At 54.7% G+C, this 25455-nt stretch overlaps 6 protein-coding genes across 6 annotated transcripts; 1 reads left to right on the forward strand and 5 right to left on the reverse strand.

The window, feature by feature from the left end:
- Nucleotides 1-477: 477 nt before the first annotated feature.
- ISF_04759 (Ankyrin repeat-containing domain protein) lies at nt 478-1411 on the forward strand (the record flags this gene model as incomplete). Its single annotated transcript, XM_018848364.1, has 4 exons — nt 478-532; nt 582-607; nt 660-788; nt 848-1411. The coding sequence occupies 4 exons, from the start codon at nt 478-480 to the stop codon at nt 1409-1411; spliced, it is 774 nt and encodes a 257-aa protein (XP_018704699.1).
- A 195-nt stretch (nt 1412-1606) lies between these two features.
- ISF_04760 (TATA element modulatory factor 1 TATA binding protein) lies at nt 1607-4263 on the reverse strand (the record flags this gene model as incomplete). Its single annotated transcript, XM_018848365.1, has 2 exons — nt 1607-3981; nt 4056-4263. The coding sequence occupies 2 exons, from the start codon at nt 4261-4263 to the stop codon at nt 1607-1609; spliced, it is 2583 nt and encodes an 860-aa protein (XP_018704700.1).
- A 1024-nt stretch (nt 4264-5287) lies between these two features.
- Nucleotides 5288-10969, reverse strand: ISF_04761 (hypothetical protein; the record flags this gene model as incomplete). The annotated part of the gene is made up of 3 exons (XM_018848366.1): nt 5288-7218; nt 7313-10646; nt 10805-10969. 3 exons carry the CDS (start codon nt 10967-10969, stop codon nt 5288-5290), a joined length of 5430 nt encoding a protein of 1809 aa, XP_018704701.1.
- A 4656-nt stretch (nt 10970-15625) lies between these two features.
- On the reverse strand, nt 15626-16314 carry ISF_04762 (hypothetical protein; the record flags this gene model as incomplete). The annotated part of the gene is made up of 2 exons (XM_018848367.1): nt 15626-15999; nt 16227-16314. 2 exons carry the CDS (start codon nt 16312-16314, stop codon nt 15626-15628), a joined length of 462 nt encoding a protein of 153 aa, XP_018704702.1.
- A 1046-nt stretch (nt 16315-17360) lies between these two features.
- On the reverse strand, nt 17361-19468 carry ISF_04763 (C2H2 type zinc finger protein; the record flags this gene model as incomplete). Its single annotated transcript, XM_018848368.1, has 2 exons — nt 17361-18307; nt 18358-19468. The coding sequence occupies 2 exons, from the start codon at nt 19466-19468 to the stop codon at nt 17361-17363; spliced, it is 2058 nt and encodes a 685-aa protein (XP_018704703.1).
- Nucleotides 19469-23962: 4494 nt separating this feature from the next.
- ISF_04764 (Alternative oxidase) lies at nt 23963-25192 on the reverse strand (the record flags this gene model as incomplete). The annotated part of the gene is made up of 3 exons (XM_018848369.1): nt 23963-24175; nt 24230-24628; nt 24716-25192. 3 exons carry the CDS (start codon nt 25190-25192, stop codon nt 23963-23965), a joined length of 1089 nt encoding a protein of 362 aa, XP_018704704.1.
- Between the last annotated feature and the right edge of the window lie 263 nt (nt 25193-25455).

The following is a 25455-nucleotide window of genomic DNA, read 5'->3' on the forward strand; positions in this document are numbered from 1 at the left end:
CATGTTTGATAGTCTCTCAAAAAATCTGATAAATTCTTAGAATCGATATCTATGTATTCATGAGTTTTTATCTAAGTTTTACCTCAGTGGAAAAGCCGATTGTTGCTTTCTTTCTGCTGGAAGAAGCGAAAGGTCGCTCACCACTGCTGCGAGCATCCCATTTGGTTTCTAGAACCACGAAAAAGCAATGATAGATATTTGATAAACAAGGTAAGGTCGTGGAGATTGAAAAGAACGCTTGGCTCAATGCTCTTCTTTTGTTTTTAGCAAATTTTTGGAATCCTAACATTCAAGTATCGACCAGATTTCGCTGTATAAGTGCAGGCAAACGCGTTCTGTCTGCCTGGTGGGGCTGGCCTCTCTGGATCAGATCACCGGCCGCAAGCTTCCATCAAGCTTCCTCTTGAACCCTTCGCTTTTGCATACTAGCGTCAACTGTCGGAATACTGGGAACCGTGCCACAGAAACGGCTACAGTATGGCTGAAAAGAACGATAGATCTCCCCTGCACACGGCTGCGCGCGAGCGTAAAGGTGAGACGACCGCTTGAGACTTGGCTCGACTTATGCTAACAACGGATAGTCGCCATCGCGGACGGCTTGCTCAAGGTACGCACCCCAGAAGGCTAAGCAAGTTCTGGCTCTAACTTCCTACCAAAAGACAAACCCAAAGCTATCACAGAAGAAGGATGATGATGGTCGTTATGCGATTCATTGGGCGGCCTCGTCCAACTGCTTGGATATCGTCGTCATGCTCGCCAATCAGTCGTCCTTTGATCCGGACGTGCAGGTACGCCCAACATATTGCCTGTCTTATTCATTTTCCCTCGCTCACATGTCATGACTCAGGACGGGAGCGGCTGGACGCCGCTTATGATTGCCGCCAGCGTTCCCGAGAGCGACGACGTCATCAAGGTGCTCCTCAAAGCCGGCGCCGATGTCAATGAGAAGAGTGCACCCCCCCTCCCCTTCATCCAAGCTTCGCCTACCTCATCTAACCTGGCTCCCACAGACAACGGCGGGCAGACCGCGCTGCACCTCGTCGCCTCCAAGCAGAACCTCGACACGGCGCGACTCCTACTCGAGCACAAGGCCTCGACGCGCGTCCGCGACCGCCGCGGACAGTACCCGCTGCACCGCGCCGCCGCCGTCGGCTCCGCGCCCATGTGCCGCCTGCTTCTCGGTAAGCTCAGCCCGACCAACCCGCAGGACGTCGAGGGCTACACGCCGCTGCACCACGCGGTCGCCGAGGGCCACGGCGACGCCGCCGTCGCGCTGCTCAAGGAGGGCGCGGACCCGACGGCGGAGAACGCGCAGGGCGAGCGCCCGCTGGACTTGGCGCCGGACAAGGAGATGCGCACGTATATACTGCGTGGCGCGGAACGCGAGGGCATCGACCTGGAGGGACAGTGAGAAGAGGAGCGCTCAAGGGACGAGAGTCTTATGAGGTGGTGTAGGACGGGTGGGAAATTATGATTATGAGAAGAAAAGAATGTGACTTTACAAGGCACGCCTAAATCTACATGCAGAAAGAAGTACAATGAAAAAAGGTAAAATGAAATCATCCCTACATACCGGGATTTATGCCCGACGCTCTAAACCCCCGCGCTACTTCATCGTCTGCTCGACCAGCTCGCGGTACATGGCCTTGACGTCCTGCACGTCCGCGCGCAGCTCCTCCACCAGCTCGCTCTTCTCGCCGAGCATCTCCAGCGTCGTCTGGTAGCGGTCGTCGATCTCGCCCACGCGCGCCTCCAGCTCCGGCACGCGCGCCGCCGCCGCCCGCGCGCCCTCGAGCTCCTTCAGCAGCCCGACCATGTCGCCGCGCGCCTCGTCGCGCTGCCCGCACACCCGCGCCATCTCCTCGCGCGCGGCCACGCGCTCCGCCTCCAGGCGCCGGATCGCCGCGCTCATGCGCTCCACGAGCTGCACCGACGGGCCGGCCGCGACGGTCGACATGGAGGTCATGTCCGCGGCCGGCTGCTGGCGCGGCGACGACTGCAGCGGCACCATGTCGTCGTCCGCCACGGACTCCTCGACGGCCGGCGGGGAGAGTGGGAGGTGGTGGTTGCTGCCGCTCAGCTCACTGGGCTGCTGGAACGGCGAAAAGGGCGCGGGAGGCGCGCCGGGGTGCGGGCTCGCAGAGGCCAGCCGGAAGGGCGGTTGCGCCGATGGTCGCCGAGAGCGGGCGGCTTCCGTGTCGGGGATGCTGCCGGACAGCGGCGTCGTGCGCTGGCGGTGGGACAGAGGTAGAGGCAGACCGCCAAGGCTGGCCAGGTCGGTGCTGAAGGTGCGTGTGATATGGCCGGGGGAAGGCGACTCGGGCCGGCTGTCCATCTTGTTGTCCGCGCGGGCGGCGGCGGCCGCCTCTGACCACTCGTTTTGCTGCGCTGCAAGGTCGCGGCTCTTGGCGCGCTGCTCCCTCTCCAGGTCGGAGCGGGCCTGGTCGAGCGCCTCCTCGGTCGCCTTGGCCGACGTCTTGAGCGCAGCGAGCTCGTCGCGGACCTTGTCAAGCTGCTCGCGCGCCTTGGCTAGAGCGGGCTGAACATCCTGCAGCTCCTCGTCGAGCGTTCTAGCTCGCGTCGTCGAGTCGCGCGCCTTCTTTCGCATTTCAGATTCGCGCTTCTGCGCCTCGTCCCTTTCCTTTTCCAAGTTCGACAGCTTTGCCAGCAGTGACGACTCCATTGACTGCCAGTTGCTGCTGGCGGACGCATACTGCGATTGCAACGTCTCAATCTGGCGGAGCAGCTTGACCTGCGCCTCGCCGCCGGAGCTTGACGTCGCCTCCTCGGCCTGCGTGCGCATGATTTCGAGCCTCGTCTCCATGGCCTTGGTCTCGACACACAGCTCATTTTCGGCGCTGCGCCCACGCTCGACCGCGCGGTCCAGTTTCTCGCTCCACTCAATGCCGTCCTGTTTGGCCTTGTCCTCTATGGCTTCCTTTTCAGCGCGCAATGCCGTGTAGCTCTCTTCCTGAGTCTTGAGCTTTTCCCGCTCTGCAGTGAGGTATTTGTCAAGAATTGCAGCCTTGCCAGCCTCTTCCGTCTTGGTTTTGAGATCGCGCTCGAGTTTGCGGATAGTGTCATCTCGTGTTATCTTTTCTTTTTTGAGATTGTCGACTTCTTTTTGTAAGCCGGTCGCTGCCTTGCGCATTTCTTCCTGGCGCTTCTCCTGTTCGTCGCTGCTGTTGAGTCGTTTGCGCAGGGCGTCGGCTTCGGCAGCAGCTTTGTCCTTGGTCCTCTTGAGCTCTTCGCTCTGCTTCTCCGCGTCGGCGAGTTGCTGTCGTAGCTTCTTTATTACGGTTCTATATGTTTGCTCTCCAGCCGCAAGCTTCTGTCCCTCTTCCATCAACAGGGCAATCTTTTCATCTTTTCCAGCGAGCTTGCTCTCCATGCTACCAGAAGGAGCGGCATTGGCAGCCTTTTGCGCGAAATCGGCTGCTGACTTGGCCAGGTACTGCAGCTTTGACTCCAAAGAATCAATTCGTTCGACATATTCCTGGATCTCCTGCTGATGGCTTGCCTTTAATTGCTCAATCTCCCTTGACGAGACTGTGGCTTCCTCCTCCTCATCCAAGGCTGTGGGGCCATTCTCGATATTGGCTTCGATTGCAGGCCCTGCCGCTGGTTCTGCTTGTGAGAGTACTGTAGATGCAGTTTCGTCTTTTTCTTCGTTATGCGATTTAACCTCAGCTGTCGTCTCAGATGTAGATTCAAGAGTTTCCGTCGGTATAGTTTCGTCCCTGGGTGTCGACGACGTAGCCTCCTTCTCTGCTTCGGTAGCAATGAATTCTGAGGCCGATGTGTCGTCTTTTTCGGCGAGTTTTGATTCGGAAGACTTGCATTCGATGGACGGCCGGCTCGCATTGTCGACGGAGCTGCGCGGCGAGCTCCCGGCCTGCGCTGCCTTGGCTGCCATGGCCTTGGCCAGCCGAGCCTGCAAGCGGTCGTTGGCTCGGCTATTCGACGACGATCTTGAAGCGTCTGGAAGTCGAACAATTAGCCAAACATTGACTTGGTAAATCACCCACCCTCTCGACAAGAAGGATGCGCCTTACTTTGGGTGGCCTTGGTAGCCGCGGGCACAGCGCTGGGCGGTGTCGGCGCCTGCGTCTGCGGCTTGGGCTGCTGCTGTGCCGCCGGCGCACTGATGCTGCTGCTACTATCTTCCTCAAAGAGGATGTTGTCGAGGCGCGACTCGACGCCGGCGACGGCCTGCGACAGGAACGAGCCCCATCTCGACGAAGCCTTGTTTGGCGCCGCCATAGCGGGATTTTGGCGAGCTTGGGGTACGTTGAAGTGTCTCTATAATCTTCGTCTCCGTTCGGATATCGACTGCGTTCTCGCTTGCTTCGTCTGAGGGGGGAGTGGGATCGTCGTGGTTGTGGCTGCGTCAGCCATCACCCCCTCCGCAAACCTGGCCCCGTCTTCCCGTTGGCTCGGGCTGCCCGGACGATGTAGCAGAATAGCGTCGGAGTCAGCCGGAAAGCCAAGCAAGAATATGCGGTCAAGATTTCATGCACGCTCGCTTTGCAGAATACTGAGGTCTAATTAGGCTGTCGCGAAAAGCTAAGGTGGGTTTGTGCGGGATGGCGCGCCTTGAACGCTGAGCTGGCCGCAATCGAATGGGTCCGTCCAAGAGTGATTGTGGGCTGTTGGAGCCACAAAACCTGTTGACAGCCTTTGACTATTACCTGTGGTGACATTCGTGAAGTCGGCGCATGACTGATTCTATGCCATCAGAGACGATAAGGTTATTCTATACCCCGATTTACCAAGATATTTATATTCGAGGTAGCTTTTCGTTCCACACACACGGCTTGTCCGTTTATGATGATTCATGCATACTTAGCGTTGCGAGCTCTTTGTCAGGCTGAATACGAGTAACGAACGCCACGAGGCTGTCGGCTTCGGTTTACCTACCAGGCAGCTCGTATGTATTGATGTTCGTTGTCCCTGCTAAACTCGCACAATGGACATAGGTTCCTGCAGTTCAATGGTCTGATGGGGACCACAACTCATTTCATATCCGTACATACCTTACATACATGGCAACAGGCGCCATTTCACGCTAATAATGCACCGGCTGGCTGTCAGATCTGACTGACACTGCCTTGCATCCGAAGAAAGACGTCACTCTGTAATTCGGATGTTGTGTCAATCCAGAAGGCTTACTTACATTAAAGGGTATATACCGCCGCTATCTCTAGTTCCACACATATTCTCTTCATATGGTACCAACCACAATACAATTTATCACATCAAATAGTAAAAGCAATCAAATCATCTATTACCCAGTAATTTTCCTCCACCAGCTCGTCCGCACTGGCGGCTCGACAAACGCCGAGTTGCGACGACTTGTCTGGCGTTCTTCGCTTGCATCTGACGGGGGCACGCGCCGATCGCGGTGGCGTTCCTCCCTTCTGCGCCGGCGTCTCTCGTCGTCGGCTTCGTCGGCAGTAGCTTCACCAGTCGCCCGGGCGCGACGGCGAGCGCGTCGCTCACGCCGGGCTTGGTCATCATCCGCATCATCGCCGTCCGGCGGCGGAGGTGCGTCAGAATGATCCTTCACCCACGAAGACGTGCCCGAATGGGGCCAGTTTGCGCCATTCTTGTCCTTGTCGCGCTCGCGCTCGCGCCGACGGTCCTTATGCGGGTAGACTTGCTCGTCGTCGCTAGGGTGCCGACGGCTGCTCCTATGCTTGCCGCCATCTTCGGCCGCTGCGCGAGCCTCGCGACGAGCCTCCCGGCGGCGTCGGCGCTCCGCCTCATCCTCGGTGCCGTCAGCCGGACGGGACCTGCGGCGTTTGGCGTCGCGTTCGGTATCCCGGTTCTCCCTCTCCGCCGTTATCGCTGCAGCTTCCTTCTCCTTGCGCTGGCGTCGGCGTTCGAGTCGGCGGGCTTCGCGCTCATCAAGTTCGCGGCGCTCTTCCTCCTCACGCTTGCGGGCACGGCGCTCAGCACGTCGCGCCTCTTTGTCATCTGCCTTGCTCTCTTCTTCGCGACGGCGCGTTTTATCGCGGCGCGAGCCATCCTTCGACTCGTCACTAGGCGTCCCCCGCCTACTTTTACGACGAGCATCTCGATCAGTCTCCATGGCCTCGCCGTCATCGGTGACTTCAGCCTTGCCCTTCGACATAAAACCACTAAAGAGACCAGAAAAGCCCGATTTCTTAGCAACGGAAGCACCGCGCTTCAGAGGCGTTTCCGAGGGACCACCAGCGTCAACCATGACAATGTCCTCATCCTGGATGATCTTTCTACTGCGGCGGCGTTCTGCCCTCGCTGCGTCAGCATCCAGAGCGCCACTCATAACGACGTCCGGGTCAGCGCGGCTCGACCTTTTCTTGCTCGAAGATTTGCCAATGCCGAGAATTTTGGCCGCCTTGTCAGGCGTCTCCTCTGGCGGTGGCGAGGCAAGGCCATGAGCACCAATGGAATGTCGGCGTGAGGAATGGCTAGTGCTCGTCTTTCTGTCGCGTGTAGACATCGATCGCGAGATGGGAGGCGTGCTGGCAGCAGCGGAGCCGCGCGACCTCGACGGCGTTTTGGACGTCTTCTCGTCGCCCTTGTCCGACCCAGAGCCCTTTGAGGGAGACTTGTCGCTAGACCGCTTCGACGACCTTTCAGCCTTGGACTTGGATGATCGGCGTTCTTCTTTGCGCTCGTCTCTTGTGCGCTCCTCCTTGCGTTCATCCTTACGAAAGCTCGAGGTGCCCCATGCTCCCCAAGACGACGCACCGTCGCGGTTGATCTTGGGGCGGTCTTTCTTGGAAGATCTTTCGGGCGGCGGGGTCAGCGGTGCGTCGGGGACAGGCGGCGGCGGCGGAGGGACCTCGTCATAAGTCTTTAATCTGCTCTTCTTGCTCTTCTTCTTGTCTTTGGGGCTCGTGTCAGCAGTAGCAAACTCCAGATCCTCGTCATCGATGGGGAAGCTTCCAGGAAGCCCAGTTTCCTTGCGGCTCTTCTTGGACAAGGAAGCCGGGGGCTCGACGACTTCGACTACCTTGGACTTCTTCTTCTTCTCTTTCTTCTCCTCGTCCCTTGGTGGAGACGGGGGAGGAGGCGGAGGCACCACGATCGCCTCTTCCTCCCTGGCAGCCTCAAAAGACTTGAGCTTATCGGCAATTTTGCCCCCGACAGGCTTGCGCTTCATCGAGGAGGCCTCATTTGCCTTGGAAAGGGGCGTCGCATCGATGGCCTCAATAGCATCTTCCAGAGCTAGGCATGAGTCAGCAGCTGTAATTTCGGCGTCAACAGGGATTTGTGTTGGGGTAGTCTGGGGAAGTCAGGGGTGTTGCAGAGACAAACCAACCTTTTTTGGACTTTTTCGACGAGCTCACCCCCCAAAAGTCGAATGCGTCGGTCGTCGGCTTATCCTTGCGCGGAGAGAGAAGCTCCTCAATCTCATCCGGGTTGAGCTCTTCAGAAAGTAATGGAGTTTCAGAACCAGCATCCTTAGACTTCTTCTTCTTCTCCTTTTCCTTCTTCTTCTCTTCCTTTTCTCTCTCCTTTGCTCGCTCCTTCTCCTCCCTCTCTATTCTCTCCGCCTCTTCCCTCCCTCTCTCTTTTTCCTTCTTCCTCTCCTCTTTTTCTCTCTTCTTCTCCTCCTTTTCTTTCTTTTCCTTTTCCTCTCTCTCCCTCTCCCTCTCCCTCTCTTTTTCTCGCTCCTCCTCCTCCTTGCGCTCCTTTTCTCTCTTCTTCTCTTCCTTCTCCCGCTTCTTTTCTTCTTTCTCTCGTTTCTCTGCCTCTTCTCTTTCTCGCTCCTCCTCCTCCCTGCGCTCCTTTTCTCTCTTCCTCTCTTCCTTCTCCCGCTTCTTTTCTTCTTTCTCTCGCGTCTCTGCCTCTTCTCTTTCTCGCTCCCGTTCTCTTTCTTTTTCTCTTTCCTTTTCTTTCTCCTTCTCTTTCTCCTTGGCTTTAGAGCTCTTCTTAGATTTCTTGGCAGCTTCCTCGGCCTCGCGGGCAGCCTGCTCCTCGGCTTCCTTAGCAGCTAGTTCTTCAGCCTCTTTAGCGGCTAGCTCTTCAGCCTCTTTAGCAGCTAGATTTTCAGCCTCCTTGGCTGCCTCAGCGCGCTTCGCGGCCTTTTCTATAAGAAGAGTAAACTTTTCGGTGTCCTTCTTCAAAAGTTTGCCCCCCCTTTTGGCCTTTTTCGCGGTCAAGGCTGCCAGCTCTTCTTCCTCTTGGAGAATCTGTGCCTTCTCCTCCTCTTCCAGTCGTATCTTTACCTCAGCGGCTTCCTCGGCTTCGCGGGCGGCTTGTTCTTCGGCTTCGCGGGCGGCTTGTTCTTCGGCTTCCTTGGCGGCCGCCGCAGCTTCCTCGGCGGCTTTGGCGGCTTCCTCGGCTTCGCGGGCTTCCTGCTCAGCTTTTTCCTTTTCGGCCTTCTTCTTTTCCTTTTCCAGCTTCTTGAGTTCCTTTGCGCTTAGCTTCGGTTCATCCTTGGGTTTTGCTTTCGAGTCGGTTTCTGCTTGTTCATCCTTAGGCTCAGTAATGTCCAGTTTGGGGGGGGTTGACACAGGAGGAGGCGGATCAGTCATGGGGTCCTTGTTCGTCGACGTCCAGGCTAAGGTGTCATCGTCAACGGCCCCACTAACCGTAGTCACCTCCTGCACGTCTTTGGGTTTATCTGTCTCACCAGTAGTATCAAGTAAATCGATTGACTTATCCTTTTTCTTGCCTTTTTTGCCGGTGCCAAACGAGCTGAAGAAGTCATCGTCGTCCTTAGCCTCCGTTTTTTTGTCTGCTTCGCCGAGGTCAATCAAGTCGCCCTTCTTCTTCTTCTTATCCTTTTTTGAAGTGCTCAGGCCCCAGATATCCTCGTCGTCCTTGTTTTCTTGAACTGGTTCCGGGTCTGGCTCGGGAACAACAGGCTCCGGCTCCGGCTCCGGCTCCGGCTCCGGATCGGTCTTCTTCTTCTTTTTATCTTTCTTGGAGGTACCAATGGTAGCCCAGGGATCGCTTTCTGCCTTCTTTTCCAGTTCGGGATCCGGCTCCTTCATGTCGTTCTTGCTGCCAATGCTGGTCCAGAAGTCGTTGTCATCATCGGCCTTCTTGGTGTTTTCAGCCGGTGGAAGTGGCGCCGGCTCCGGGTCGTCAAAAAGGGCAGCCTTTTTCTTCTTCTTCTTGTCCTTTTTCCCCACGGCAAAGCCCCAAGGGTCGTCATCCTTCTTTTCCGGTTTGGGTTCGGGCTCTGGGTCCTTGGTAACCTCTTGTTCGGCTTCCTTCTTATCCTTCTTAGATATGGAGCCCCAGAAATCGTCGGCGGGCTCGGTTGCTGTGGCTGGATCTGGCTCCACTAACTCCTCCAAGGCATTCTTCTTCTTCTTCTTGTCTTTCTTGCCCAAGCCCCAAGTATCCCAGGCGGTGTCGTCTTTCTTCTCCGGCTCAGGTTCTGGCGTCGGCTCTGGCGCGGGCTCAGGCTCGACGACCTCGATAACACCCTTCTTCTTTTTCTTATCCTTCTTAGAAGCTGGCATCATCCAATCGTCAGCCGCAGAAGCGGCAGCGGCAGGATCCGGTTCTGCTCCGCCCTCCTTGCTCTTTTTCTTGGTTGTAGTTGTACTCCAGCCCCAAGGATCAGCGTCAGCCTCCTTCGCTTTGGTGTCTTTTGTCTCCTCAGCAGTACTCATACCCAATGCGTTAGTTGCCTTCTTCTTCTTCTCCTTTTTGCCGACTGAAGTAAAGCCAAAGTCATCCTCCTCTTTCACGGGTGACACGTTGGCAGCCTTATCTTCTTCCGCTTCATCCAAGGCACCAAAGGAGAAGGAGGTGCCCGCCTTCTTTTTTGAATTCTTGGCAGTACCCCATGGATTTGTGTCGATCTCCTCTTTCTTTTCTTCGGCGGCGGCCCCATTGGTCCCAGCCCAGTCCCAGGAGCTGCCGCCAGTGTTCCATTTGGTACCCCAAGAGCCGAACGTATTCTTAGTGTCCGAAGCGCCAAAATCGACATCAAGTTTCCCGCCATCGTCGCCAAGCTTTATCTCGTGGAAGGCATCTCCGCCAAAGTCAGCGTCTGGGATCTTGGGGGCGTCGTCTGCTTCGGCGTCGGCGCCCTTCTTCTTCTTCTTCTTAGACTTGGGTGCAGAGACTTCTGCCCAGTCGTCGACAGGATCGCCGTCGCCTTTGTTTTCCTTGTCGTCCTGATCGTCCTTTTTGTCGTTGCCGTCGCCTTCACCGCCAGCACCAGCACCAGCATCGCCGCCTGCGTCGCCGCCGTTGATGCCGCCATTGTCACCATTGGCATTATCGTCCTCTTTCTTGGGTTCATCGCCCCAGTTGAAGTTGTTGTTGTTGTTGTTGTTGTTGTTGTTGTTGTTAATACCGCCTTTCTTCTTCTTCTTTGCGGCTTGAATGACGTTGTCTAGGTATTCAAAGTCGATCGCTGAAGTGGGACGTGACGGATCAGCGAACAAATCGTCGGGAGAAGTGCCTTTGTGCGGAGGGGAGTCTGATGATGGCGACAGTAAGCCGACATCTGGCGTGGGCGGTTGCTGGCGAGTGGCGTAAGTGTGATGGTCGGCGCAAGCTGCAACAGTTGCATCCGCATCTACTTCTTTTTCTTCGTATAGATGTCGTAATCTGCGACGCCAAGAAGGCGAAAGGTCGGGAAGTATTAGGTGCCGTTCTTTGGATGCGCCAGTGTATAATGTGTTCTAACAAAGATTCTAGTTAGCAACAGGAGCTTGGAAGCGTATATTCAGGGCAAGCCGGGTCGGGTGGCGCGACATCTAACGACGAGCGTGCAATTGAATTTGGTGACGTGACCTCTTGTCGCGGCGCGAGCTGTTGGCAGATATAGAAATATACATACATGGTTCGAATGCCTGTCAATTATCCAGGCACGAGAAATAATGTGTAGTTGTCGGCGCAAGGATATATCATCCCACCCAGTGGTCTGAGTCGTTGGGGTCAGAGAAGAAGTGAATGCGCTTCCTCTCGGGCTTTCGGGGAAAGCCAAGACAGCGGCCGCAGCCATTGTTCAAGTCGGAGCTCGTATTGTGGCAGGCCAGCGTCAAAATCATGGAAGCTAACGGGGCGAGATGAGAATCGCGGATGTGGTGGTCAGCGGAGCGAGTTGAATGAGGCGATGCGTTCGGCTGGAACAGGTCGGACGAGCTCTGAGGGTGCGAGCAGAGCGTATGTGTAACAAGTTTGTACAGATCTGTGTTGCAGAAAGGATCGTCGCGTGTCGTCGCGTGTCGTCGTGTGCGGCCGGCGGAGTCGCTCGGGTTCGAGATTGAGATGGAGAGTTGGTGGAGAGTTAAAGTAGAGAAGCCGTTGGCCGTTGCGTTCGTCAAGCGCTGGAAATCAAACAAACAAAAACCGCTGGTAGAATGGAGATGGGCGTGTTCGTGTAACAAGACGCAAAATGGAAGAGCAAAGCAAGAATCTGCAGAGATGTTCCACGCGATCTAGAAGCCACGGGTCTCGAAGTGGCGCGATTTCAAACACAAAGAACGAGTCGAGAGGCGGCTTTTTGCGCTTTGGGAGACGAGAGCTCTCTACGGCTCCCAGTTCTGGCGGTGGAGAGGAAATAGGCAGGTCGGTCGGTAGGAGGGTGGAGGGCGGCCGGGTAGATGTGGGACGCCTTATTGTCTTCCTGGGACTTTTTTTTTTGTTCCTCTTGATTTCGCCCGGATAAGATAAGTCAAATACCCAAATAACCTCTGGAGGGGTTTTCTCAGGATGGGTTAGACTGTCTGTCGCAGTTCTGTCCAAGTATCCAAGGGACTCCCAGCCACCGGGGAATGGCGGAGCGGCTGCGGGACACTAGTAAGTTAGTCCTAGACTCCTGGCTTGGAAGAGGAGCCAGCACAGGAAACACTGTGTGGATTTCGATTTCGGTTTGATTTCGCTTCAGCACGACCGTCTTTATGGTCTTGTATTTGCTCGCAACGGTTGGTGGTTGGTGGTTGGTTGGTCCTCGGGAGTCTGGTGTTGCCTGTGTCTCGTGGGTCGAAATGGCCATGTAGAGACGATGCGAGACGATGCCGTAGACAAGACGACAGGTTTCTGCAGTGTCTTAATCCGGGGATAAATCGCCTAGCACACGATACACGAACGAAAAAGACGTCACGGCCCGGTCGCGGGGGAACCAATCGATGTTCACGGCGTCCTCCCTGGAGACCCGGCGTTGGGGAGATCGGATTCCAGTCGACACAGGAAAGAAGGGAGAGCAGGGACAACCCCTTTCAGTGAGACAGGGTGCAAGGAGAGGCTAGAAAAGCGCGCTGCCAAGGTCCATTCACATCCCAAGAATGACGAGCGACTTTGCCTTTTGGACGAGAAGGCGTCGCACCAGTTGGTCTTGCTGGGGCAGCGTGCGTGACACGCGGGTGGCGCTGAGATACGGTCAGAGGCTCCGAGGCTTACTTTCTGTACAATCACGCGCATACGAGCCCGATAACCCGCTCGCTGTGCTGTGCCGTGCTGTGCTGTGCTGTGCTGTGCTGTGCTTTGTTTGGTGAGCCGTCGCCTTGCCGTCTTAGCAGTATGGATCTACTCCGTTAGTAGTTACCAATACCTACGTAGGCTGTTTAGAACAGCTGACATGCAGCGGCAACCTTGCGCGTCATCTGCGCACCGCGGGAGGTACCAGTAGTAACTGCAGAAGTGGCAGTGGCAAGAGGTTACCGCTGAGTGCCTGCTTTGTGGTAATAAGGGAGGGGGTGCGCAGGGCGGGAAAGTCAAGCCAGACAGGTACAATACAATGGTAACGGTCATGGTAGGTTTTCGTTGGCTACCAGGCAGAGCACGCTGCACTTATTATCTACATGGCTCCATTTCCATCTGACCGCCTCTTTGTCCGATTCGGTCAACAACTGCATAACCTTGATCGAATAATAATGGGAGAATTAAAATTTTCAAATCAGAACGTCTGTCCCATCCATCAGTCACCTTTGGGCGTCAGGGAACAGAAAAAGCGAGATGGATGGCTGGGGGTGGGGCCAAGTTGGGCAACCACACAGCACACAGACGACTGACTGACTGAATGACCATGCCGTCACCCTCACCCTCACCTCACCAGACCCATTTCATGGGAAGGTGGGGAGCTTAACTCAACGATGAGTGGATGCCCTCAGAAGGCGAATTCAGCCGATGTGGTGGGATTCTTCTACATCTGCCGCATGAGCTGGACGCGCTGACGACCATCACCACTCAACAGGACAGCCTGGTATAGGTGGTTGGCTCGTGTTATTGTCTTACATGAGGAGGCTGCCAGGAACGAAATAGTTGTTATGCACAGAGACGCAGGCGAGGCCGATATGGATTTCTTAAAACACCATCATGCTACCGCACCCCTATGCGCAGGGGCTGCGTCGTGTGTACCAGCAAATCCTCCGAGAAGCCCCTTGCGTGAATAGCCGCGACTAGTTAGCAAACCACAAGCTTCAACCCAGAAGGCCCTGCGATGAATCGTGAAAACAAAATGGCATTTGTCTGTCTCTTCTCACGCGATAGATACTTTACTTCCGCTCTGCCGCCGAGGAATGAAGACCCGCGCGCGAGAGACCCTTGTTGCCAGTACTCTTTCGCGTCCCAACTGAGCACCAGCGATTGGGAAGCTCTCAAAGTTAGTAGCCCCTTCCCCGCCTAGATCCCTCCTGAGACATCCACTCAAAAGTTTACGAAACATCAAACGAGCTGTTTCGCAGTCTTTTGTGTATCAGCCCGGCGGCTGCCCCTGTACAAGGCCGTACTGGGTAGTCACTTAAGTTAGTTTGCCCTTTTCCCAGAGCAAAGCAAGGGCGGGCATGCCTTGGCTTAAGCGAAATGACGGCAAAAATTAGTCATGTACCAATAATGCCACAAACGAAGCTCAACGTCGGGATGTCGACAAGGGAGAGTCGAATCCCAAAGCTGCAATAGTTGGCAATTCACCATCACTGCCTTGTCCATCTATAGTGCCGCTGACGATAGTGTCAACGTGTCCACGAATATGTGCCCAGCAAAAGGGTCCCTGGACAAGGGCTGCCCACCAGCTTGGTGGGGGGGCTCATCAACCCCGCGAGGGGCCAGACCTGCGTCCGACGGCTAAGTTTCCCACCACGATAGACATTTGGCCTGTGTTGCCTGGTCGTGAGAATTGGCTCATGCACTGGGACGGAGTTGCCATCCATGCATCGCTGCCCAGTTTGCCCGCTTGACTCGTGGCGGCCCGCTGCATGGCCGCACCACGCTCCAGCTTTGTTCGTATGCAGGCAAGGCATGAGCATATTTGGTACATAGCGCACAAGAAAAGGGTGGTGATTTGGACCATGCCATGCCACTCAGCGCGGCTATCCGTGACGAAGAGAAATCCGGTTGAGGACCAAGGTTTCCGTTGCCTGCGAAGCATACTCTTGTTTGTTGCATTGGCGTATCAATTTAGCCAGCCCCTGCATATGGACTGCGCATCCAGATCGTACCACCATCTTATCTTTACCAATAGCTCTCCGCCAAAACAGGCGATTCACGTCATCTTCCAACTGTTACCTTTCCAAATCCTACCTACCGTCATCACATGAACGGCTGCGGCAAATTAGCAGGATTCAGCCACGCTGCAACAGGCCTTGACATTGTCACCATGCAATCAGATTGTTAATCTAAACTACAATTGTTGCTATGGATTATTACACATTTCAACCCTTGCCGGCGGAGGATCATGTCCCTCTGTTTGCTGCCACCTGAGGAGTATCCGCGTCAGCCAGGCACGATAAGCGACCCTATACTGTTCCTGGAATTTCATGCTATATTCATTCTCTTGTTTTTTGACAGGGGGTTATTCTTCTGTTGGTTTGCACATTTCTACCTTTATCAAATGTATACCTTCTATTCTATTCCTTTCGGTGTCCCATGTGTTCCGGCTCTAGGCTGCTGATGCCATGTTCAAGGCCTTGCTGGAATCGGGATACGTCCGCCAGGATATCTCCAGGCCATCCACAACCAAAACGAACCCCGATCAACAACTCAAAGAAAAGGTATGAGGAAAAGAAGTGCAACACAAGACCAACTGCCAAGAAAATCAATGGCAATAAACTAAAGTACAGCCTTTTCTCTGCGGAACTGAGCATAGGCACCAGTGCGGTATACACCAGACGGTTGAACGTTTCGAGGCTGAAGCAACCTGCAAGTTGCTTGTGCCCAATCCTTTAAAACCAATTCACACCCAAGCGGCCGAGTCAACACACTTTGCACACCACAGCCCCGAGAAACTGAGATCTCGACATATCTCCGTCGACTCGCGGCCCAAGGAGCCGCTCGGTCCGCCGGCCGTCATAGCAAAGCGAGTCACATCGGCGAGCTTGCCGGCCGGGCAATGCATCCCTTCCAAAAGAAACAAATCAAGACCGAAAAAGTCGCAACGGTACGCCAGATTCGGTGTGTGGATATCGCCCAGTTCCCATCGTCAGCCGCCGCCGTCTCACCGCCTCGAGCTTAACCGCCCCGTTAAAAACGGTCAAGAAACAAGGATCAGGCTGCGATTCTGCCCGTAGTTGGCGTCATCTGCTGAGTCAGGCAGGTTTTGTCTTTCCCAACGGCCGTTGTGGTTCCTAACAAGCGTAATGGAAGCAAAGTTCTTCTGCTCGTTTCCATCGCGGGTCAGTCGCCAGTCGAGAAACCTGCGTTCATTGGCCCACCCTGACAGCGGTCAGGCCTGACTACGTTGTTGTTGTTGTTGTTGTTGTTGTTGTTGTTGTTGTTGTTGTTGTTGTTGTTGTTGTTGTTGTTGTTGTTGTTGTTGTTGTTGTTGTTGTTGTTGTTGTTGTTGTTGTTGTTGTTGTTGTTGTTGTTGTTGTTGTTGTTGTTGTTGTTGTTGTTGTTGTTGTTGTTGTTGTTGTTGTTGTTGTTGTTGTTGTTGTTGTTGTTGTTGTTGTTGTTGTTGTTGTTGTTGTTTTTGCCTTGCTTGATTTGTATCGGAAAAGGGGAGCTGATGTCGTGAGATTGGGCGCTGCGTGCATTTCAGGCCGCCGCGCGGATCGTGAGGGTTGCGGCGGGCGGAAGGCCGGCTTCCAGCTGTGAATTCTGTTAATAACAACTTGCGGATACATTGCCCACCATTGCGCGACAATAGGCACTTGTCCAAAAAACCAAAAGAGATGAGATCTCTTGTTAGTGCGGAAATCAAAGGGACTCAGGAATGCCACGCCCGCAGCCGGCAAAATGTGACTCGGAGGCCCGGCCGAACGCGGCCCCACCTCGCCGACCTCAAGCACGTCGGCCCCAGAGGACGCGGGTCTCCGGCGCCAAACCCCCGTAGAGTCGTGAACTACCAACCCACAGCACAGCGTAGTGCCACGAAGCTCGTGTTATGGCAATTGCATCAAAGCCTCTTGTCATGACCAAACGTAATCAGTCGTCCTGACGGGCCGTAAACATGGCAAAAACCCCTCCCATTGGATCATTCCCTCCACAACTGAACCTCGCCAAGCTTCCCACCACGACATATTCAAAAGTTAATCTTATTTAAACGCTTCCAGAAGTCTGTAATCTGCCTCGAGGTGTCTTTCCAACCCCCCCTTGGCTAGCTGAACGCCCAACTCCGCGCAAACCACGCAAGGGGGAGGGGAGGGGAGGGGACGCGTAACTTATCGTGGCTATGCTGCCTATGGCCAACCCGTGCGCCTGGAGCTCCAGAACGATTGTGCGAACAAAGGTCTCAGACGATGCACGCCCCTCCCTCCCCCTGCTGCGGCTCCTGGACGCTTATTCAAAACCCTAATCCAGCAATAAAAACTAAGATCTGAATCTCCATGTGGCCGAGGCAGACTCGTTTGAATTACTAGCGGATGCGTCTGCCCTACACACCCCTCCCCATTCTTTTTCTTGTTTTGGGAAAGAAGTGAGAACGGCCAGATGAGGCAGGTAGTATGGAGATGGCAAGATTCTGACCGCTGTCGAGACGAAACCTGAGTTTCTGTGTGTCTTGTGGGCGGCTCGAGTAGCTCTGTGCAGAGATGAAACTGGAGATGCCGTCGCCATGAGAGACACGGCAATTGAGCGCTGGGAAACTGATCTGCCGAGGTTTGCAACCATGTGAAGGGTAAGCTAGTGCGTGATCGAGCTTGGATTCAGTAATTGTGTGGTATCTATGGTGGAATCCGTCTAAAGCCAAAGTCCCCTCTCATACCCGAAGTAGCCAAAAGAATTATACAACTCCAAAAAAATTGCACCTCTTCGAGAATCCTCGCACTAAATCTGGGATAGAGGCGCAAATCGCGTGGAACAACTCGGTTCCACCGCGGGAAGCGGCAGGGTAACATGCCGCAGCAAGAGCACAAATCAAGGATTACCATGATTACAAAGATTCATAGAGCTTGTCGTAAACAACGCCTCGGAGAATCCAAAGAAAGGAAAAAAACGGATTACCCCGTTGGAAAGGTATCTCAACGCCCACCCATGTCACTACTGTATCCCACTTCGCCAAAATTTTGCGACATGCCACCTTCGCCGTAGCCGGTGCCAGGGCCGCTCATGTAACCTCCATCCTCGCCGTCGTCGTAGTCGCTGGCATCAAAAGACGAACGCCCACTAAGGTCGTCTTCCATGCCAGCCATCTCCGGTGCTGACCAGTTCATTCCTGCAAGCGCGGGATATTGCGCCAGCAGAGCCGCAGGTAGCGCATAGTTTCCGTTGTTGTCGACGGGATAGCCAGTATTGGCGTCTATTGCCATGCCCGGCCCTGTCATCGCCATGTCTTGCTGCATGCGCTGTTCTTGCCATTGCCGTTGGCGCTCAATCATTTCTTCATCCAACAGTGGTTTGATGCAGATTCGACCCGCTTCGGATCTGAAGTGACGACCCAGGGCATCGGCGCGCGCAAAACGCCGCCCACAGCCCCATTGACCACCGGCCTTGAGCTCACCCTTGCAGACAAACTTCTTTTCACCAGAGTGCAAGCTCTCATGTCTCTTCCGGTCGTGTTGTCTTGCAAAGGCCTTGCCACAGACAGTACAGACAAAGGGACGCTCGTCGGTGTGCGTTCGTAGATGAGAGCGTAGATTATAGGCTCGGGTGAAGCGCTTGGGGCACAGGGTACACTGGAAAGTAGCCGGATGCTTCTGTACTCGCTTTGGCCCGCCGCTTTCTGAGCCGCCCTGATACTCGGGGTCGGCTAGGCGCAGGGCGATCACGTTATTTGGTACCGCAGATGTGGATTGTCGTCTGCGAGCAGCAGAGGATTGCCGATCACCGGGCGAGAGAGATCGGGAGACTTCCTGGCGCGGCGCCAGATTGGAGCCTAGCGTTGCGTTGACACTGCTCGGTCTAGGCTTCACAGCAGCTCCGGGTTGGAAGGGATCTGTTACTGATCGAGGACGTGATTTGGGGCGGCCTGCGGAACTGTTAGCTTGGAACGGCGGCAGAGTCTACAGGAAAACATACCCCTGTCTGGCGGCAGTAGTGAATCTTGATCCAATTGGGACTTGGTGGCGTCGAAACCAACAAGCTTAGCATTGTTGGCAGGCGCGAAGTCAATATTAATAGCAGGGGCCATTTGCGGCATGTCTTGGCTGTTTCCGACGAAGGTGCCGGAAGGATCTTGAATGGTAGGGTAGGCGGGGATATTATAACTAGGGTTGGGCGCTGCTTGGTACTGCATGTCTGGTAAAGGTTGCGCGCCAATGCGAGGACTGATGGCAGGACTGTGAGAGGGACTGCGGCCATCGCCGAGGTTGAAGGCACCTATGCTGAGCACCTCCTGGTACATGCTGCCGTCGGACGGTCGTTGCAGAGGCGAGTGGCCGGAACCATCGTCGAAACTGTCATGCACGTTGAGATTGGGCGAATGAGTGACGGAAGACACGTCTGAGTACTCGGAGGGGGCGCGGCGGTGGCCGGTGAACTGGGCACCGCTCCACTCGTTGAGTTGACCAGGCATAAGGGCCGCCTCGGGACCAAGAGAAACGTTTCTAGAATGGACATTGGGCGATGAGAACTGATGGTGCTGAGCAAAGGAGGGAGAGTGGTGCGCCGAGCTGGGCGAGTGCTGGGACTGGGGAGACGCCATGTTATCGAGGTCGGCGGGACTGAAGCTGGAGGGTTCGAAGAGCGGCGCGTTGAAGTCGGCCTGGCTTCCGGTGGAGGGGAAGAGAGAGAAGTCGCCGTCGGCGATATTTGGGGCCAGAAAGCTTTGCTGGGACGGGGAGGTGAAGGGCAGGCTGGTTGCGCCCGATGTTGGTTGATGCGCGAAGCTGGCGGAGGGGTCAAAGGCGGGAGGGTCGACGGTGTCGGCCGGGAAGGACTGCGACTGGTGCTGTGTGGTCAAGAAGCTGTCGGCAAAGGACGAGTCGAAGCTCGAGTCGGGGGCAAACGGCTGCTGGGCTGTTTGCTGGGTGAGAGAGGACTGGTCGAGGGAGACCAGGTCGACAGTGTTGGAGTCTGCGGTCGGCGCAAACTGGCTCGGCGACGGCGAGTGCGGTCGATTTATAACAGGCTGGCCGGCAGCAGCCGACGACTGGCCGTCCTGCGACGACGACGACGACTGGTGGTCCATGCCGGGGGAGGAATGAGGGAAAGCGGAGCGCCGTTGGAGACGCTTGGGGATATTCCGGGAGCAAAGGAGGGTGTACCTGCGTATCGGAAGATGGGGCTTGACGAGGAGCGGCGGCAGGAGCAAAAGGCCGGCGGCGGAGGGGCGTGTGTAGAGCCAGAGTTGGGAGAGAAGGAGGGGGCGTGAGTCTGGAGACGATGGATGACTTGTTTGGTGAGGCAGATTTCCGAGTCAGCCTTTTTTTTAACGGCGCGCGCGCGTCGCGGGAGTTGGGATGTTTGGTGGTGTACTGGTAGAGTGGTAGTTGAGTCGGAGGAGGCTGTGCAAGCAAGCTTGGTTGCGGCAAGCGGGTTTGGGATTGCGTTGGTGGTTGGCTCACACAGCCCAGGGCCGCGTGGAAGGGAGGGGTGGTGGACAGGGAGAGTGTGTGGTCGGTAACTTTGTTGACGAGGTATTTCGTACGGTTTTGAGCGAGGACCACGGCGCGGCTTATTCTCGGTTTGGGATGATGATAAGAGGAAACTGGGATGAGACGAGGCAAAAAAAAAAAAAATGAGGTGCCTCTCGAAGCGTCAACCAAGGCTGACAGTAGCGCGGCGCAATCGGGTGAGGGGAAGAGCTTGCTTGGGTACGCATGCTGTACGGAGTACGGAGTACGGTATGTATGTACATAGGTAGTATGTAGGATACTTTTAGTAGGTATCGTACGCGAGACAAGGCGTGGGATGGCCCAATACCTGTCGACAGTTGCGTATCCGTCACCAGCATCTGAGGGAAAAATTATCTTTCCATTCAAATTCACCCGCATTGTCTCCTAAGAGGTGTTTGCTCTGCCTTGGACGTCACCTTGGATGTCACGTTGAGCAGATCTCGCCCAATGCTACACGAGTGGTCCAGTGAATCAATGTATCACGGACCTGTGGGTTATTGGATGATGTGACCCGCGAGGCTAGAGAGAAACTGGAAGCTCGGTAGAAGAGCCAGGAAGAAGTAGAGAGTGTGTGTGAAACAAGAAAAAAGGTTCTAGATTCGGCCAAGGTGATTTGTTACGGTGGTCTTGCGTATTCATTGATTCTGGTCCATATTGCGATGCAGGTCAAAAGGCGACCAGCGACGACACAAAGCGACAGCGGGGCATTTTTAGACAAGTCAATTGGCAAGGAAGACGGGCTTGATTGGTGGGCCCGGCAAGCGCCTGGGCCAATTTCCGTTATAGCGCTGCCTGAGCCTGTGACAGCCATCCTACAGGGCTGGGAGGTCCCCTGTACTAAACCCACTGGCATTCCACTACATTTCCATCCATCTTGATGCAAGGCCTCAAGCCCTGCCGTGATGAGTGCCTGCCCTGTAGCCTTGTTTATCCGCGCCGGTGCCAGTGCCGTGATTCACCAGGACGCTAGCGGGCGATCAAGCAAGACTCGGGACAATCACTCTACTCTTTCAAGCCAGTGCATGATAGAAGGCTGAGAATTCATATGTATGCGACAGTGAATGAAACGGTCTATCTAGTTTCTTTTTTCCTTCTGTCTCTTTTCTTCTTCTTGGCTCAAGTGATGAAGAATTCCTGTTTGCCTTTTTTTCAAGTCTGAACAATGCTGCTCACTGATCAGTGGAGCTCCGAAGCTCTAGAGACAAAGAAAGACCTGTAACGCCACGACGCATGCACAACAGCAATGGATTCACACTATTCCATGTATACAGGTCGGTACGTTAACTCGTTAACTAGTTAGGTAGTATCCAGGCGCTGCGTACGGATACCGGTATAGCCAAGCGCTAACTCACTAGCCGCAACGGGTCATTTTGACACATCGTGCCCATGAAACTAATCAGCGGTGATAAACGAGCATGAATGCAGGTAAAACAACGAAGCTCACGGCACTACGGCTCCCGACGGCCCCCAGCTCTACGAAAGCGTTGAGTTGATAGTTAGACATTTAGTTCCCGTAACAGCAAGGAAGGTTCGGATTACTCGGTGCTTCTCCCTCGTCGACCAGCACCTCACAGTCAGAGACGAAACTTTTGTTTCCTTCAACTATCAACTATGAGCTTACTATTATCACGCTCAACCCTCCTTCCCATTTTCTACTCACAATCTACAGAGATTCAAGCCGTGGGGTGTATATATTATGCATTGTAGCATCAGACTGCGCCACTGTCATCTCGGCCTCGCACACACCCCCCCTTGGGACGAACAAGACCATACTATCTTGCTCAGTCTGGTTCCTGTTGGCGGTTGTGGCGTGTACACCAAGGCCCGACCGCCCCCCAGGAGTTTGCGTATTATTCGTGCGGCAAAAAAAGAATGCCGTTCTCCTCTCCCACGTTGTTCCCCCTAGTCTGGTGACGACTTTGCGCCCCCGCCATCACGGAGAGCAGCCCTATCGCGTGTCGTTTGACACCGCATCGGACGCCAACCGTGACAATCTCATCGCCCTTCTTAGCGAGGTAAATTTAGAATGCTGAGCCTCAGTTGCGCGTCCCGTCTCTCGTACACTCGATATACTGGATTATTTGCGGCATTCTACGCACACCCCAAGTTCCCACACGTCATGGAAATAAGATAGGATTTCAATCACTACAGGTAACGACGGCACGTACTGGTAGATACTTGTTCCCCTTCCAATATGTTTAACGGTAGAACCAAAAGCAGACCAGTACAAGTACAGGCAAACCAAAGCAGAGGGCTCCACGCAATGACGCGGCCCTCCCCCACGGATGTCCACCCCTAGCAAGCCGCCAAACGCCCGGCTCACTACGCAGTTCCCGCGAGTAAGTCAAGCTGTAGGGCATAGCATAGTCAAAAGTTCGCGGAGATCGCACATCACTTATTAATTTGTCCGAGAATGTCGGGCCAACGATCATTTAGTAGTTAAATTTCACTAGTTTTAAGTTATGTCCTGAAGAAAGAAAAAAGCGCATGGTCTCCGTTTCCGCGTATCCCACCAACAACCACTTCAAGCCAGCCATGTCAAGCATGATACCCGTATGTGTCAAGAAAAGGTACCAATCACTACCAGCATCCGCAAAACGTCTGATTAGTCGTCGTCACTTGCTTCTTGGCAAAGACACCGACTCTGGTGATGCATGCCAACTCCACACGTCTTGCCGCCATCACTCCATCTCACCCGTGTCGTCTACGGTCTAGAATCCTCGTGTACATGGGTATTGCCTTGTCTGACGACTGTATAGTTGGCACCTTGTCGTATTGTTGCAAGCGCCGTCGCTGTACGAGTATGCCTATTCACAGCTTGGCAGTCGGAAGGACAAGATTCCAAAACATCGCCTTTGGATTCCTCCTTCACTTCAGAACCGGCGTTCCACGGACTTTTTACTCTGCTTGTAATTTCATGCGTCCTTACGATGCGCTGGTGGACGTGATGTGTGTTATTCCCCACTGACAGCCTGTATCCAATCGGCCTGCCCGATGCGCATACATGCGCACATCTCAATAAACAGGATGCACGGAAGCGCCCTCTCACGCGCCTCAATGTGACAGGTGAAGTGCTGCACTCCGAACATGCACGCCAATAAAATGTACGCCGATATTGATACCCTTGTACGGCCCCAAATTGAACAGTTGCATCTCGAAACCGGGGAACCTCAGCAAGCCCACGGCGGCAGACCGGCCAGGGGACGTGGTACGGGAGTGGGTCTTAGTAAGGCGAGGCTTTTCGCAAGGCGTTTCGGAGGTCGGGGACCCTGGGCCTTGCCTACATAGGTACGGTACCTACCTTATGTTCATACCTATGTACATACCTGTACCTACAGTACATAGGTAGGTTGTGAGTATGTACATATGTACCTATGTACAGTAGGTAGGTAACTAACCTGTACTGGGAGGCCGCCGCTTCACTGCTACCAGCCAGCCAGGGGTTTACCCAATTCCATGTCAGTCACACTTTAAAAAAGGCCAGAAAAATCACCGCGGTAAAATTCTCTCCGCCATAATAAGGTTGATCTTCATCGGGCTTTGATTCTCTCGAATGCTACCTAGCCCGCTTTGGGCTGCGTTGATCAACGCCACACCACACCTGTTGGTCTCCATCCAATCCTTCGGTGACAAGTGCCGGTCCGATTTTCTCACCTACCGATGAAGTCACTAGACGGTTATGTCCCGATCGGGAATGATAATTTCCAAATCATGCTCCTGAAGCAAAAGAACCTTTGTACTGATGACGCGTATAGTAAAATTGCTAGGGGGCATCGGGCAGGAGCCGAAACCATCTAGGGGGTGTAAGTCGAATCGTTGCGATCGTCGCCTCTTTCTCATCTTGGGCCGTAAGGCTGGGAGAAGGGGGGGGGGCAAGTTCAGTAAAGTTGGGTATTTCCTTGGCCGTATGAGTCTAAACCTTCTCGACTCATCCCAAAAAAAGCCGTGCTGTCTAGAAATTCTATTCAATGCCGTCGCATCACAAACGTAGAAAACAATGCCCCTCGGGGCAGAAAAGAGAGTGCGGGGACTGTTTATCCCTGACGAAACAAGACAACGTGCGTGGCTCAAACAACCTCGTCACGCTCGAAACCAGCCGGCTTCAGGCTCGGATTTGGTGTCTCCTTGTGATTCTTGAACTTGCTAACGAAGGGATTGGGGTCTTCCTTTTGGTTCAGGTTTCCAAATGTGTGGTTGACGCCTCTGTGGCCGGCCTCGTCGGCGCGAATGTATAGCAAAAGATCCTTCATGGTCTGATGCCCTTCAGGCATTCTCCAGTACTGTAACACGTTAGTATCTACTTCTTCTGTCTTTTATGGCTTGCGTCAACTGACCTGAACGGCGATATCAGGAATGTGGAACTTGGGATCCGCCCATCGAGGCAATTGGCCGTCCTCTATTTCTTTGATCGACCTCGTGTAGGTATGCACGGCCTCCTCCTCGAGATATCCAACGAAGCGGTGCACAATTTTGGGGTTCAGCAGATACATGATGAACATGCCGTTGAAGAAGACGCCTTGGGCACCGATAATCATGAGCTTCATGAACCAGCCCGGCTCGCACATCTTCATAAATGTCAGGAGATGCATCCTCTCGTTGTAGCTTTCTTCCAGAAGAGTTTCGATCCAGCCGTTATCGCGCTTCATACGGCGCAAGCTTCCCAGATGTCGAAGCATACCGCCGACCATGCCGGGCACGCCAGCAATACTCTCAAGAAAGACGAACCGAATGAGCTATTTTCCGTGTTAGCGATGTCTTCCAAGTCATAAACCAGCACGTTCAAGTTTTCTTATTCTCCTTTCCTTCCTACACAAACTTACCCATTGGGCTTCGGTCAAGGGCTTCTGCGCCTCGACGGCGGTTGTGGGATGGGCCTTGTCGACCTGCTGCTCGCTGTCCATGCCCGTGGCCTTGTCCATCCAGTAGCGCGCGAAGCGGACCGTCTTCCAGGCCAGCCAATCGCCGAAGGTGCGCGGCTTGCGGTGCGCGGGCACGACGGCCTTCATCTCCTCCAGGGTGTAGCCGGGATGCGGCCACGCGGCCGGCGTCGTCTGGATCAGGTGCGTGTCCTTGGCGGGGAAGAAGTCCCTGAGCTGCGCCGCAGGCGTCGTCGAGAAGGCGCGGCAGCCATGGCAGCAGTAGTAGGGCGTCGTCGTCGTCGCCGCGGCAAGGCGCAGGCGTAGACCAGCCTGCTGCGGGCTCGGGCCGGCCTTGGCGGACAGGATGGCCGCTATGGCGAGCTGGGCGGCCTGCCTTGAGGCGGGTGGTGCTCTCGTACGCGTGGTGGTAGATAGCATTGGATGTCCGGCGGGTTGTGAGAAGGGGTTGATGTAGGGAGACAGAAGACGCGTAGCGGAATTCTGAATTGAGTTTGTGGTGGTAGTTGGTGTGTATTACTTTGTTGGGTTAGTATGCAGTTGAAACTGAACGCAGGTATAAGTGACCGAGAGGGCGTGCTCCTTTTATACCGTCGTGGGACACTCCCGGGGAAAAGCATGAAATTAGCATGACAGAGCCGCAACGGGTCCGGGAATGAATACGAAGAAAACTTACAGTTGGC

Source organism: Cordyceps fumosorosea (genome assembly GCF_001636725.1).
Source record: "Cordyceps fumosorosea ARSEF 2679 chromosome Unknown scaffold_10, whole genome shotgun sequence".
NCBI lineage: Eukaryota > Fungi > Ascomycota > Sordariomycetes > Hypocreales > Cordycipitaceae > Cordyceps > Cordyceps fumosorosea.